Below are 15,932 nucleotides of genomic sequence, written 5' to 3'. Positions count from 1 at the left end.
GTTTTAAGTTTAAGTTTAAGTTTAAGGAGTTGAGGAGAGGCCTTCCGTAAGCCGTAAGCTTCAGTCGTGAATGCATTTCTCCATCTGGTTCACGATAGATAAAATATCGGAAATAGGAAAGAGAAAGTCTCCACCGGAGTGGGCGTTCTCCATATATGCATCATCAAGGCATCACACGAATAGTCCCGGGTATTTTCTTCCCGTAACCGGTAATAAAAACAATAAAAGACGGTCAACACTTGACTAATTTCAAGTAACAATCCATTATGAATATTGTAGAATTGTAGTAAGAAGAGCTTCCAAAAGGAGAGAAGATCGTTTTTATATTTATACCCATAGTGACGTCGTCACAAAATCACAGGAAGAATAACAACACACAGCAGTGAATGGAACTCACACTCACAAGGCCAAGGACGCCTAACATGAAAACAATTCACAACAGCAACTTAAATGTTAATAGCCAAACAACAACAAACATTGAAATACAACAATAAATCTGTGCCCACACTTCTCTAGCATCTCTTTCATTTAGTATATTTACCATGGATCTTTGTCAGGTGTTTATTTATTCAATTTGTCAATAGACATAGTAGCATTTTAAAAACTCGAGAATAAACCTTGTTAGATTAGTGAAAGTTTAAAATTTACTTATATATGACTATTGGGCACTGTTCGCAGGTAGATGTCCCAGATGAGTGGCGGCCATTTTTTAATTTACCGCAGAACTGGTCCGATCTGGGTTGCCACATTGGCTCTAATATATCAAAATTAAAATAATGATAATGAAGTTTATTAATTATTATAACAATGATTTGAGTTGTATTTGTATTAAACACGATGCAATTGAGAGGGATGAAGCAGTATGTTGTTGAAATCATGCTCGTTGGTTTTCCCGTGTATGTCCTGATAGGGTCCTAAGTGCGCAAATCTATATAGCTTTTACATCTAAAACTAATAGAAAATACATTGTTTTTAAATGCGTACTTACTTCACAAAACGTACAAGTTTTAGTAAAGGTGCTAGGGTGTTTGTTTTTCTTATTAGTATTAGGGCTAGTCATTTTTTTCTTACGGTTAGTTGAAGGAATATTTGGGTTGTTTCCATTAGCACGAGGAGCTTTTGGAAGACCTCCTGAAGTGGAACCTTTGCTGCCATACGAGGCACTTAGATAAAATTAATTTTCATTTTCAAACTCAAAAATTTTAATTTGACTCAGTCAGGTGGATGGGGCATGAAATAACATTTAATAATTTGATACCTTGGTCCCAATTTTAAAATTTGCTGACGACACTGCCCTTCAAGGATTTATATTTAAAGATGATGAAACGGTATACAGATCTGAGATCGACAGATTTGTTGGTTGGTTTGAAGATAACTCCCTGAAATTAAATATAGGAAAAACCAAAGAAATGATTTTTGATTTTAGAAAGAACACAAATTCCATCAGTCCGCTTAAAATTAACAATCAAGCTGTTGAGCAAGTGTCGGTTTACAAATATTTGGGTATTTTAATTGACATTAAATTTCAGTGGCATTTACAAACCGATGCTGTTATCTCTAAATTGAACAAAAGAATGTATTTTATTCGGAAACTTTCAGAATTTTTGTATTACAGCATCGTGTGGAAATGCCAGTATTTGCGACATTAAGAAAATTGATCGGATAATTGATAAAGTCAGGAGTTATACTCACCCAATTTCCAGTGTGGAAGAACTGTTCAAGAGATTTTGTCTAAGTAAAATGGAGAAAGTTATGAAGGATGGCGATCACCCCCTTCACAAATATATTAAGTTCTCAATGAGGAGCCATCGCTTTATATCTATAAAAACAAAGACAATGCGTCACCTTAATTCATTTTTGCCACATGGTGTTCGAATTTTTAATGCGCAACTGTGATTTAAATTAAATACTATCTTTTAAATATACAAACACAAGTTCGGACTAAAGGCTAGTGGTATGGCCTATCTCAATTTATCAAATTAATATATAAAGTGTTGCTATTGGTTCTTGGTTGTATATTTTTACATTTTTGTGCATTTGCATATATATATATGTATACATTGTTGCCATAGATTCTCAACTTTGTGTTTATACATTTTTATGCATGCCACTTCTGTAAACAAATTTCCATTTTTTGGATGAATAAAGTATATATTATTATTTTTATTATTATTATTATTATTATTATTATTATTATTATTATTATTATTATTATTATTATTATTATTGTTATTGTTATTATTATTATTATTATTATTATTATTATTATTATTATTATTATTATTATTATTATTATTATTATTATTATTATTATTATTATTATTATTATTATTGTTATTATTATTATTATTATTATTATTATTATTATTATTATTATTATTATTATTATTATTATTATTATTATTATTATTATTATTATTATTATTATTTCTATACTCCAAACAGTTCAAGAGTTATTGATATTTGATAAAATGTGTTGAGCATAGTGAAACAGTGGAAATGTATAATAATTTAAAGTTATTTAATTGTTTCTTTCTTTGTTTACTTTATTCTTTCATTCATTCATTACTTTACTCATTTGTTTATTTATTTATAATGGCCTCGATAGATTTGGTAAATATTTTCCTGGATGTTGAAATATTTTTTATTCGATAATTCCCAACAGAGACACCAGATATGGATAAAGACGGTGAGAGCCAGCAACAATCTATTTTGAGGACTCAAGTATGGGACCGTCTTCAAAGAAGTGAGTAAGATACCATGTAAACCACCGCTGTACAGCATCGTTGATGCCATAGATATTAGAAAGGCTCTGCGGGTGGTTGGATGGGAGCATCACCCTTGAATCATATACCTATGATGTTCGCATGGGTGTACGATCCGATAGTGATGTCGTTTCTTCTTCTCTTTACTAGCCTATCCTGCTTCTTTGGTTTGTGATTGTATTTTTGACAGGGGATATTTTTTTTTCTGTAAATCTTCTGCCTGTTTGTTCTTGGTTATTTATAATTTAGCTTATGATATATTTAGGTTATGATTTTGATTTACATTTGTACTATTTTTGTTAGATTGCTTGTTTTTTTGTTTCAGCGGTCTCTCATATAACCTCAATTGTGTTGGAAGAGACCTAAAGCAACAAACAAACAAAACAGAAAGGCTCTGGATTGAAATTGAGTGGTCGATAATGTCGAGCAGTACAGTAGAACATGAAAGTAACGTACTCGGAAATAGCGAGAACTCGGAAATAGCGAGTAAAATCTAAATCCCCGTTTTTTTCTCTTATTTGAGTCAATAAAATTAGCATGAAAGTAGCGAGTATGAAAAAGAGGTCAACTCGGAAATAACGAGCATTTCCTGCCCCAGCCTAGGACTTCGAACGAAGTAAAGCCAAACAACAGACAAGGGTGATTTAAATATATTTTTAGCCTAGCTTCTTTCCTTTTCTTATTTCTCGTTACGAGTAATATCACATAGTAGCCTAGTCTGTAGTAGTACAGTGTACTCTGGATACGTCGACGTTGCCTAAGTCGATTTTTACCCAAGTCGATTTTTTTTCTTGGTCCCTCCCCCTTCTTCCTATATAACATTAGTAAAAAAAAAAAAAAAACTCCACATAAGTCGATGTCGCTTAAGTCGATGTTCTTATCACTCATGACCACAATAAAATCACAAATAAACAAGTATTTCCATTGGTTAAAAAAGCTACCAGTAAGAATTTTAAGTGGTTAAGAATATACGTGAACGATTAGCGCACATCAATGTGATGTAGGTGCTTTGCCTGACGTCCGTGTTCAATGTACATAAGCAGTATTGAATAACTTTAATTGCTCCATCTCAAATTTTACATTGTCGCAACTTCAAGTTCAAGATTTTTTTTTTGTTCTAGACCCAGGCCATCCTATGCAATGGCCCTCTTAATTAGTATCAATTTTATCAAGAAGAATTCAAGTCAAGTCGACAACTACAATGGCAAACCTATCGCGGAAAAGGAAGATTCGATGCATTTGGAAAGTTTGGCATGTGACAGAAAATCATTGCATAGGAAATTGGCATACATATTTCTGTCTCGACGATTTACAAGAAGCATGACCTTGACCTAGAGGCTTTTCGCGGAATGATTTCACTTAATTGGTATACATTCCACATTCAAGGCAAAAATTCCGCTTTTCACCTTTCCCATTGAGGAAAATTTAAAAAAAAAATCTCTAGTGAAAAAAAAGTGAGCTATGGCTTATTTCGTCAGCATCTCCTATGGTCAATCAACACACAATTTGTGTGTCTGATTAGTCCCTTCAAAGTGTGTGCTGCTAATGTCGGATAATATTATATGTTTGGGAGGGGGGTTGACCGAAGTATTATTATTATTATTGTGAATCCAATTTGTGAGGTCAATGTCCTTGGTAATATTATATTATGTTGGCTTCAATCTGTAATAATATTGAGTACGGTCAGCTTCTTTCCCTATTTAATTTTAGCCCTGTGTGTGTGTGTGTGTGCGCGTGTACCGGCACGCGCGTTTGTTTGATTAGGTGTGTGTGGGGGGGGGGAGGGAGGAGGGTCCTGACAAGGTTAAATCCATCCATTCAATGCTTTGCTCTCAGGACCTGTGTGTTCTCTATTATTATTTGACCCCATTCTTAGTCTTTACACAATCTGTACATTTTTACACATTTTATATTTTTAATCATTTGAGTACTTTTGGATTGTCTATTACATTTTCTGTTGCAAAGCATGTCATAGTCAAGAACAGTTAGTTGATTCCGCTTTTTTATCTCAAATTCCGATTTTTATGTATTCTGATTCCTCTATGGGGCTATTGGGGGTAGGAGCCTCTGATGACCACTAAAGAGGCTGCACGATATGAAGGGACATACTTATTCTAGATTGGTTTGCTTTGTTCAAATGCGTTTTTGCTCATTTGGTTACACTCCGGTTAAGTTGATTTTCGGATAAGTCGATTTTTTTCTCGGTTCCCCTGGGCATCGTCTTATCCGGAGTCCACTGTACATAGGAGGAGAAACAAATTTGGATGGGGGTTGGGTGCATGTGTGTGTATTGGGGGTTGGGGTCAATTATTCACTCAATGTGGTGCCACGCTACGCGCGAGGTAAGCACTGGCAGCCAACATGTCAACATGCCTCACTTAGCAGCATCGGTCAGCGACGAACGACACGATCAGCGAGAGAAGGGAGCGTGGAACCATCATTTCAGTGGGTCAGTGATTGAGTGATGCGCTTGCTTACCTCATCAAACATGCCTAGTGCATACAAACACTCGCACACACACACACACACACACACACATGAAATCTGGATGGAAATGGAAGGGGTGGGTTTTAGGGGTGGATCAACTTCAACCCGTGGCCATCATTACGTAGTTAACGAAGGCCGTGTTCAACCCCGCCCCCACCCCACTTCATCCACACACAGTCATTTGCGGCACACACGCACAAACACACACACACACACATTGTCTTTCCATCTTTTTGTACGGCCGAGTGACCTTTTCTGGCAACTCGGGAATAGCGAGAACTCGGAAATAGCGAGTAATCAGGAGTGGACCCGTCGAACTCGCTATTTCCGAGTTCTACTGTACAAGCATTGACACTTCGCCATTGTCACGCGGTAGCAATAAGTCATTGACAATTTTCTAAAGTGCCGTCTCTGTCCTGTGTCTTTCCTGGTATACAGATTGGTATTTTTCTATCAATTTATTTGCCAAAAGGTTGTCTTTTAGCTGTTTCAAAACAAGTTTTTCGAGAATCTTAGAGATGAAAGAAAGATTGGATACAGGACGGTAATTTTTCACATTGTCAGGGTCTAAATTTAATAATAATAATAATAATTTTTTAATATGTTTATTCCAGCGGGTTATGCAAGTCTGGCAACAGAATCGACTGTGAGTCAAATTATAGAGAAGTTGATGAATGACACACTGGAAAGGGAGGAACAGCTTGCTGATCTTCTTGATATCAAGCCTGGTAAGAATGGCAAACAAAGATGTTATGTCAATTGAATAGAATTGGGTATTTTTGATAGATAAGATTATGTTTTAACGTGAGAAAATGGGTCTCAGTCTAAAGAAAGATACACCACCTTGTTGCATAAAAACAGATGGCAAAGTTCTGAATCAAGTAAAGCAATTTAAATATCTTTGCACCATCATAACAGATGATGAACGATGTGAAATCAAAATAAAATGTGGGATTGCTAAAAAAAAAAGTAACCTGATCATCATTTTCCGAGACGAAAACAGAAGTTATTTTCTAAACATGAGGCTGTTGAATTGCTATATTGAACCCATGTTGATATACTCGTATGAGACATGGATTGGCATGTTCTTGAGATGTAGAGAGTTTCCTCATAGACAAAGAGTATTTGTCTTGGATAACGTACACCCCAAGTGCTTATAGCAAACTCCTTGTTTTCATGTTTTGAGGTGTAGAAAGTTTCCTCATAGACAAAGAGCAATTGTCTTGGATAACGTACACACCGAGTCACTTATAGCAAACTCCCTGTTATCATGTTTTGAGATATAGAGAGTTTCCTTATAGACAAAGAGCAATTTTCTAAGATAACTTACACCCCAAGTCACTTTTAACAAACTCCCTGTTTTACTGTTTTCATGTGTTGAGATGTAGAAAGTTTCCTCATAGACTTGGGGGAAATTGTCTTGGATAACGTACACCCCAAGTGGCTTATAGCAAACTCCTTGTTTTCATGTTATGAGGTGTAGAAAGTTTTCTCATAGACAAAGAGCAATTGTCTTGGATAACGTACACACCGAGTCACTTATAGCAAACTCCCTGTTTTCATGTTTTGAGATATAGAAAGTTTCCTTATAGACAAAGAGCAATTTTCTAAGATAACTTACACCCCAAGTCACTTTTAACAAACTCCCTGTTTTACTGTTTTCATGTTTTGCGATGTAGAAAGTTTCCTCGTAGACAAAGAGCAATTGTCTTGGATAACGTACACCCCAAGTGGCTTATAGCAAACTCCCTGTTTTCATGTTTTGAGATGTAGAAAGTTTCCTCATAGACAAAGAGTAGTTTTCTTGGATAGCGTTCACTCCAAGTCACTTATAGCAAACTCCTTATGACTGTGCATTCTAGTTCATTGTGTAGATAATTTGTTATGTCGTTGTAACAAGTAGTACAGGGAATAATAAGAGGGTAAAAATAAAACTTGAGAAAAATGACATCAAAGACAAGGGTTTGTAAAAAGACAGAGATTCGTTATGTTAGAGTTTGCGTGTAATGCTTTTATGATTTTCTTCTCTTGTTATAGATTTTTTTTGTTTGCTTTTTGAATCTTAGTTAAAGGATATGATAAATAATTTTTGTTAATGATTCCTATTTTACAGAACCCAAAGATGTAGATGTTGAAGACTGTGACAATTCTTTGGACGAGAGACTGCATGAAGACCCCCTTGTTAAAATTGATATAGATCAAATGACTGACGAAGGTGTTGAATTGCCTGAAGTTTCTGAGAATGACACCAAGGATAATTGTGATACATGTTTTGAAAAACCTTTCACATCCCAGAATACAACTGATAATGGAAGTGATGCAGATCGAAGAGAGGAAAGGCTTCAAAAAGAAAAGACATTAGATAATTCTTGTCACAACAATATTCCTTCTTCATCTGCAGACATAAAGTCAAACAATAAAGCTCAATTAGGAGAAAATCAACATGAGATCCTTACTGGGGAAAATTTATCTTTAAGTAACTCTGAAATAAAAAATTCCCTTCAAGTTCATAAAGAAAGAAAAACATCTAAAGAGTTAGGTTTTCAGTCAGACCTGGGAAATGAATGTTCCACTTGTGGCAAGATATTTAGTAATAAGCCTGCTTTGAGGAGACATTTATCAACTCATAATCCCCGAAAAAAGCCAAATCAGTGTCTTACTTGTGGAAAATCATTTTTTGATAATTATACCTTGCGTAGGCACTCAAGGATTCATTCTGGGGAGAAGCCATATAAATGTCTTACTTGTGGAAAATCATTTTCTGACAAATCAATCTTGCATCAACACTCAAGAATTCATTCTGAGGAGAAGCCATATAAATGTCTTACTTGTGGAAAAGCATTTACTTACAATTCGGCCTTTAATAAACACTCAAGAATTCATTCTGGAAAGAAGCCATATAAATGTCTTACTTGTGGAAAAGCATTTGCTGACAATTCGGCCTTTCATAAACACTCAAGAATTCATTCTGGGGAGAAGCCATATAAATGTCTTACTTGTGAAAAAGCATTTTCTGACAAATCAATCTTGCATCAACACTCAAGAATTCATTCTGAGGAGAAGCCATATAAATGTCTTACTTGTGGAAAAGCATTTCTTGCCAAATACACCATGAATAGACACTCAAGAATTCATTCTGAGGAGAAGCCATATAAATGTCTTACTTGTGGAAAAGCATTTGCTGAAAATTCGACCTTTCTTAGACACTCAAGAATTCATTCTGGGGAGAAGCCATATAAATGTCTTACTTGTGAAAAATCATTTTCTGACAAATCAATCTTGCATCAACACTCAAAAATTCATTCTGAGGAGATGCCATATAAATGTCTTACTTGTGGAAAAGCATTTGCTGACAATTCGGCCTTTCAAAGACACTCAAGAATTCATTCTGGGGAGAAGCCATATAAATGTCTTATTTGTGGAAAAGCATTTTCTGACAAATCGGTCTTGCATCAACACTCAAGAATTCATTCTGGGGAGAAGCCATATAAATGTCTTACTTGTGGAAAAGCGTTTGTTTATAAGTCAAACTTTCATAGACACTCAAAAATCCATAATGAGGAGAAGCCATATAAATGTCTTAATTGTGGAAAAGCATTTCTTGACATATACACCATGCATAGACACTCAAGAATTCATTCTGGGGAGAAGCCATATAAATGTCTTACTTGTGGAAAAGCATTTCTTGACAAATACACCATGCATAGACACTCAAGAATTCATTCTGAGGAGATGCCATATAAATGTCTTACTTGTGGAAAAGCATTTTCTGACAAATCAGTCTTGCATCAACACTCAAGAATTCATTCTGGGGAGAAGCCATATAAATGTCTTACTTGTGGAAAAGCGTTTGTTTATAAGTCAAACTTTCATAGACACTCAAAAATCCATAATGAGGAGAAGCCATATAAATGTCTTACTTGTGGAAAAGCATTTCTTGACATATACACCATGCATAGACACTCAAGAATTCATTCTGGGGAGAAGCCATATAAATGTCTTACTTGTGGAAAAGCATTTCTTGACAAATACACCATGCATAGACACTCAAGAATTCATTCTGAGGAGATGCCATATAAATGTCTTACTTGTGGAAAAGCATTTCTTGACATATACACCATGCATAGACACTCAAGAATTCATTCTGAGGAGATGCCATATAAATGTCTTACTTGTGGAAAAGCATTTGCTGACAAATCAGTCTTGCATCAACACTCAAGAATTCATTCTGGGGAGAAGCCATATAAATGTCTTACTTGTGGAAAAGCGTTTGTTTATAAGTCAAGCTTGCATAGACACTCAAATATCCATTATGAGGAGGAGCCATAGAATGTCTTAATTGTGGAAAAGCATATGCTGACAAGTCAAAGTTGCATAAGCACTCAAATATCCATTATGAGGAGGAGCCATAGAATGTCTTAATTGTGGAAAAGCATATGCAGACAAGTCAAAGTTGCATAAGCACTCAAAAATCCATTCTCAGAAGAAGCCATATACCTAACTGTCATACTTGTGGAAAACATTTTTCAATAGTTCAACTTTGATCACCACTCAAGAATCCATTCTGGAGAAAATCCATATGAATGTCTTACTGGTGGAAAAGAATTTGCTCAAAGTGCAACCTTGTAAAGACACTCAAGAACCCATTCTTAGTCCAGCAGTAATTTCACAGCCCCAACACATATAAAAACAGTTACTTGGCATCAAGGAATGGAACACTCTCCCACCAGAGATCCCAGATATTACCAACAATAACAAATTTGGTCAACTATTAAACATTTATCTTTCAACTCAATAACACAATAATGGAGAAAGTCACGACAAAATTGTATAAAATCTGCAGTGATGGGAAATCCGCCTTATCCAGATAAAGACGTTGAACTTGAACAGTAGATTTAAGCTCAAAAATAGGTCTTTCCCTCCAGGAAAACACCATCGAATCCGCAAATATGAGGCCTCATAATTTTGCGTTCTGTATGTATTTGCCGCATATCTCGTTAAAATTGTTTAAATTAAAAACAATAATTATAGAAAAAAAAATCTTTGCCGCAAATATTTCGTCTTAAAATTTTAAAAATTGACGTTTTTAAAATAAAAAAACACCTGGCATACCATTTGTGGCTGATTAAATAACTGGTGGCAGTGGGGGATGGGGGAAAGAAGTACGGTGACTGACGGTCGCTCAAAAATCCGGCTGGTCCCATTTTCCTGAGCGATCGGGGGCGTGGCAGTGTAGAAAAGTGGACATATTTTTCTCTCCTAGTATTTCAGTGTTTTGACTTCAGATTCTTGATCAGCGTCCAATTTACAATAAGTTTATTACCAAGAGCTATGTATGTGTCTACTCAAAAATTTGTCCAAATTAGAAATAAATTTTTATTAATATATTTTAAACAATTCTGAGTCAGTGAGCGATTTACTTGGCACATGACATATGATTGAGAGATGCCAAAGCTACGGGAAGATGGGTGTGGGTATTTATGCTATGCGTTTAGGTAAAATACTCACAACATCGACCATGATGACAATAGTAATAATAATAATAATAATAATATATATATTTATTGTCCAAATAATGGAAAATTTACGTGGTTTATATTATATGTTTGTACCGATCAAACTATTTACATCAAGTTAAAATAAAATTAGACCAGACCCTGAGGGGGAGGGGGGAGGGTAAGCTAAGAAAAGTCGCCAAATTTAAAGTTTGTATATTGTTAGAAATTGTCCCATTTGTAAAAGAAAGACATAGGCCAGGGGTGGATGATGTATGTTAGAAATTGTCCTGTTTGTAAAAGAAAGACATAGGCCAGGGGTGGAAGATATATGTTAGAAATTGTCCCAGGGGTGGAAAGAAACCCTGGGGATGAGATAGGGTTTAAACTCACTCAATCCTAGAGATTCTCACGACTTTTTTAAATTGGAAAAAATGTATTAAATATGAGCATGGGCATAGATAATTTTATTCAACTATCGTTAACATATAAAAACTAAAAACAGAAGCTTTGATAAGCCTATAATTTGTCTCAGAAAAATGTAACATATAGGCATGTGGGTAAAAGTAACCCTGGTAAACGACGGATATAGGGTTGAGTGAGTTAAGGGATAGAAAACAAGATTTTTTCCGACAAAGGTAGGGGCTAGTAACATTGTAGTGTTAAGAGAAATTGATTAAATAACAAAATTAGGTTTCTTTATAAATCTTAAATGAATGATAATGTTAATGATACCTTACAGTATTTATCGTTATTGCTAATAATAATAATGATTGTTGCATAACTTCATATGCATTTTTTTTTTTCATTTTTGGTATTCAGATGACGATTTCATCAATTTTTAGTGGCTTTCGATTTTCTGATTTGAGATCTCTGTTGTAGTTTTCCTTTTCCTTATTGCTTTTAAATGTGTATATTGTTTGTTTGTATATGTACAAGTTGCATCAGCAGAACAACAAATCTCCGCATTTTTTGACCATATAATTTGTCGTTTCTGACATTTTGTGGCATGATTTGGTGGGGGGGGGGGGGGGGGGGGATGGCTTTTTCCTGGAGGGACAGATAGGTTTACTGAAAGAAATTGGTACCAAGCTAAATTTAGCCTATTTGGTTTTTATGCTGATTATGTATATCATCCTAGCATGGGTGTCTATATACCCCTCTAAAAATTTGTGAGAATCTGTCTTTCAGCATTTGATTTATAAATTATCAACCTTAAAATATATATATATATATATATATTATATATATATATATATATATATATATATATATATATATATATATATATATATATATATATATATATATATATTATGCATGTGGATGCATAATTGGTTAATGCAACATATCAAAGTAGAAATAATGACTCGGACTCCGAGTCGGAGTTGCTTCAAATTTCTGTAGAAAATGAAAAACCTGAAAATCTTTTTCCTGCTTTTTCATTTTTTAGATTCACATATTTCCATTCAAACTGAATAAAACATTGACAACCTGGACTTTCTGGTGCTTTTATAAACTTTCTACATTACTCGGCTTAATTATAAGCAAAAATGTTCACATTTATGATCTATGATTTTTTCTCAAGGGTCTCTGAAGCTACCTCTACCCCCTAAAAAGAAGAAATCAAGCGAAATTGGAAATTTTAGTTGTTGAGCTTTAAACTCTCTCGAATTCATATGCATGGAAAATCGAACAAATTTTTTTCGATTTTTCAATGAGGGTGAACTTGAGAGAGTTTAATGATGTCGTTGTTTTGAGGATTATCTTGTGCATGTTTTAAGTTTTATAAATCATTAAAAATATGAATGGATGCCAAACAACGTGGATGATGTTTCAGTTCTGGTGCAATGGGATCAGCAACGCTCCAACTCTCAAGCAATTTATCATCATTCAGTTCAGTTATGACATGTTTGCATTGTTTCAGTTTCATTTTGACAGAGGCTTGATTTATTGTCTTCTTTATCACATTTTACACACAACCGTGGCCCATTTCTGTGTGTTTCCTCTCAACTTTGGGACTACTAAAAGTATCGTGTCTTGGCTAGACATTTGTTTTACATATATAATATATGATTTGTAAACATTTGAGTGTGCTCCTCGTGGTGGGGTTCTGTGCTTGTGTCAGCATGAGACAATCAGGCGATAAAAAATAGAAAAAACAAGGGTGCGGATTTGAACCAGTGTAGCAAAATGAGAAAAAATGGTCAGGTGGTCTAACCCACTCGGCTCTTCAGTCCCCTAAGATTTCTATGTCAGTTAAAGTTATAGTTATATCAGAAAATTTGCTTCATTTGTTGGATTGTTTCTTTAAAAAAAAATTTCAGTCTCTTATGTGATTAGGTCTGACATGGCGTTTTTTTTGCAAAAAATAATCCCAAATTTTGCAAGCAAAATCTCAAATTCTGCAAGCTAAAAGAGCGAAATTTGCAAAAATTTGCAATTAATTTTCCTAAAAATCCATAATTAATTCATCATGAAAGAGCTAGATATTTGTTTGTTTTTTTAGGGTTTCACGGCGCTTGCAACAAATTTTAGGTCATATCAGCGCCAATTAAAAGGAAGAAATTGAGATTGTAAAAAAGAAACTACTCTCTCACATTATACACGAGCTATCAAATTAAAATAATAAAAAAAACGTCGTTTGAAATTTTTTTTTTTATTAATGTTTTATTTTTAATTGTTTTTTTTTTCTTTGCAAAATCTCGAAAATTTGCACAAAATTGTAAAAAAAAAATTGCTGATTTTGCGGCCGCAATGCAAATCAGTGATATATTGCAATTTTTTTGCGGCCGCAAGCGATGCAAAAAACTGCCATGCCAGTTAGGTGTAGTATTTTTCAAATGTAATAATAAAATATTATATTTATATTGATAACTTAAAATCGTGGTTGACAGCCAGATCACTACATTGACGAGAACAACCTGCTGACTGATAAATAATGAATAAAAATTTCTTCTTCTGTTCAAAAAATTTAATGACTTCTGATTATTTGTTCTGTTTCTGAGTGTGATATATTCATTCATTTCCTTTAATTTTCCTGTTTCTGAGCGAGAATTTAAAAATTCATTTACAAAAATGTTTGACAATAGAAAAAGTAAATGGGGTGAGGAAGGATATTATTATAATTTACAATATTTTAGAGAGGGAATGTAGAGAGAGAGAGAGAGAGAGAGAGGAGAGAGAGAGGGAGAGAGAGAGAGAGAGAGAGAGAGAGAGAGAGAGAGAGAGAGGAGAGAGAGGAGGAGAGAGAGAGAGGAGAGAGAGAGAGAGAGAGAGGAGAGAGAGAGAGGAGAGAGAGAGAGAGAGAGAGGAGAGAGAGAGGAGAGGAGAGAGAGAGAGAGGAGAGAGAGAGAGAGAGAGGAGAGAGAGAGAGAGGAGAGAGAGAGAGAGAGAGAGAGGAAAAGGAGAGAGAGAGGAGAGAGGAGAGAGAGAGAGAGAGAGAGAGAGAGAGAGAGAGAGAGGAGAGAGAGGAGAGAGAGAGAGAGAGAGAGAGAGAGAGAGAGAGAGAGGAGAGAGAGAGAGAGAGGAGAGAGAGGAGAGAGAGAGAGAGAGAGAGAGAGAGAGGAGAGAGAGAGAGAGAGAAGGAGAGAGAGAGAGGAGAGGAGAGAGAGAGAGTCTGCGTGAGTGTGTGTTCGTGTTATAGAAAAAAGGGTTTGTGGGGCATTTATCATTTGCAACATTCCGTAGAAATAAGGCAAATAATAATAATGATACCGTAATAGTAATAGAAAAAATAAACAGTGGCGCAACAGGAATTGAACCAGCAGTGCCGATTTCAAGCCTTCTGAGACAGACGTCTTACCCACCCAGCCATGCCATCCACCTGGGTGGGGTTCCTGACTTCCCATAGTGGGCAGGGGGCTACATACTGTGTCTTCTATCCCCTTATATCTCTTTTCCAACATGCTTTCTGTCTTTGTCTTGGAATGAGATTACCGTACTTGGTTTTGTCCTGGTCCTGGCCAGATGCCTGGCTGAGAGGGAAACAGTCGAATGTATGGTTAGTTTTGGGAGATGATATTTTTTTCATTGTAAAACGTCTCTCTGTTATGCACTGTATTATGCTTTCTTTATATTATTATATATGATTTGTAAAACATTTGAGTGTGTTCCTCTTAGAGGGGACCTGTGCTTGTGTCTGGATGAGACTTTTAGTGATCTCAAACTAAGTACTTTGATAGAGTGCTTTTGGAATCTACACCTGTTTCTTATTTGAACCAATTCCCCTTTGTCTTCCCTTTTCTTGGATGCTTTATTGTAATTCTAGAACTTTTTACTATCCCATTTTCTTCCTTTTTACTGGCGCTGATATGACCTTAATGTGTTGCAAGCGCCGTAAAACCCTTAAAAACATAAAAACAAAACATGCCATCCACACGAATGATGACGTATGGTCACCGTTGATTATACACGGTATGTCTGGGCATTTTCATTGTTCATTATACTCAGACTCAGACATGGCTGTATATAATCACAGAGGAAGCGAGCAAGTTATTATAGACAGCATGGCGTACAAAACTTGAAGGAAAGAAAGGAATTCAAGAAATAAATAACTCAATAACAATAACACATCCATTTGTCTATGTACTTAATTCATAAAAAACAAAAAAAAAAACAAAACAAAAACTGGTTATTCAAAATTATTACTATTACTGCTTATCTGTCTTATAATTATAATTGTAAAATATGAAAAGAAGCTTTGTATGAAATGAAGTAAATACTGAACAAAGCAACTCACAAATCTTTTCACAAAAAAATGGGAGAGTAAAGAATTTTAAAACAAATTAGAAAAAAAAAACAAAAAAAGGAACAAATCCCACAATCCCCCCCCATAAAAAAAACAACAAAAGCCCAAAACCAAACAAACAAAAAAACCCCTAAAAAACAAAAACAATTCAAAAAAAACCCCAAAAAACCCCGAAAAAACCCCTCAAAACAACTCAAAACAACAAACATCTTAATCTGCAACCAAATTCACAAGATACTAATTTGGTGCTCAGAAGGGGAGATTTCTCACATTGTTGTATATAATAATAATAATAATAATAATAATAATAATAATAATAATAATAATAATAATAATAATAATAATAATAATAATAATAATAATATTAATAATAATAATAATAATAATAATAATAATAATAATAATAATAATAATAATAAGAAGAAGAAGAAGAAG

The 15,932-nt window shown here is 34.7% G+C and overlaps 1 protein-coding gene across 1 annotated transcript in view; it reads left to right on the top strand.

The window, feature by feature from the left end:
- The window catches only part of LOC144977949 (uncharacterized), a 39,517-nt gene extending 27,749 nt beyond the window's left edge, over positions 1-11,768 (top strand). Inside the window, exons 10-12 of the mRNA XM_078923359.1 lie at positions 2,666-2,746; positions 5,867-5,980; positions 7,366-11,768. Of these exons, the coding sequence (XP_078779485.1) occupies positions 2,666-2,746; positions 5,867-5,980; positions 7,366-9,581 (2,411 nt within the window). The 3' untranslated portion in view covers positions 9,582-11,768. The remainder of the gene's footprint in view (positions 1-2,665; positions 2,747-5,866; positions 5,981-7,365) is intronic.
- Positions 11,769-15,932: the final 4,164 nt, after the last annotated feature.

The sequence above is a fragment of the Berghia stephanieae genome, chromosome 8 (genome assembly GCF_034508935.2).
Source record: "Berghia stephanieae isolate SIO BIC M18660-M18661 chromosome 8, UCSD_Bste_1.3, whole genome shotgun sequence".
Classification (NCBI taxonomy): Eukaryota; Metazoa; Mollusca; class Gastropoda; order Nudibranchia; family Aeolidiidae; genus Berghia; species Berghia stephanieae.
Note: the sequence above shows the minus strand (reverse complement) of the source record. Positions and strands in the feature narration are given on the sequence as shown.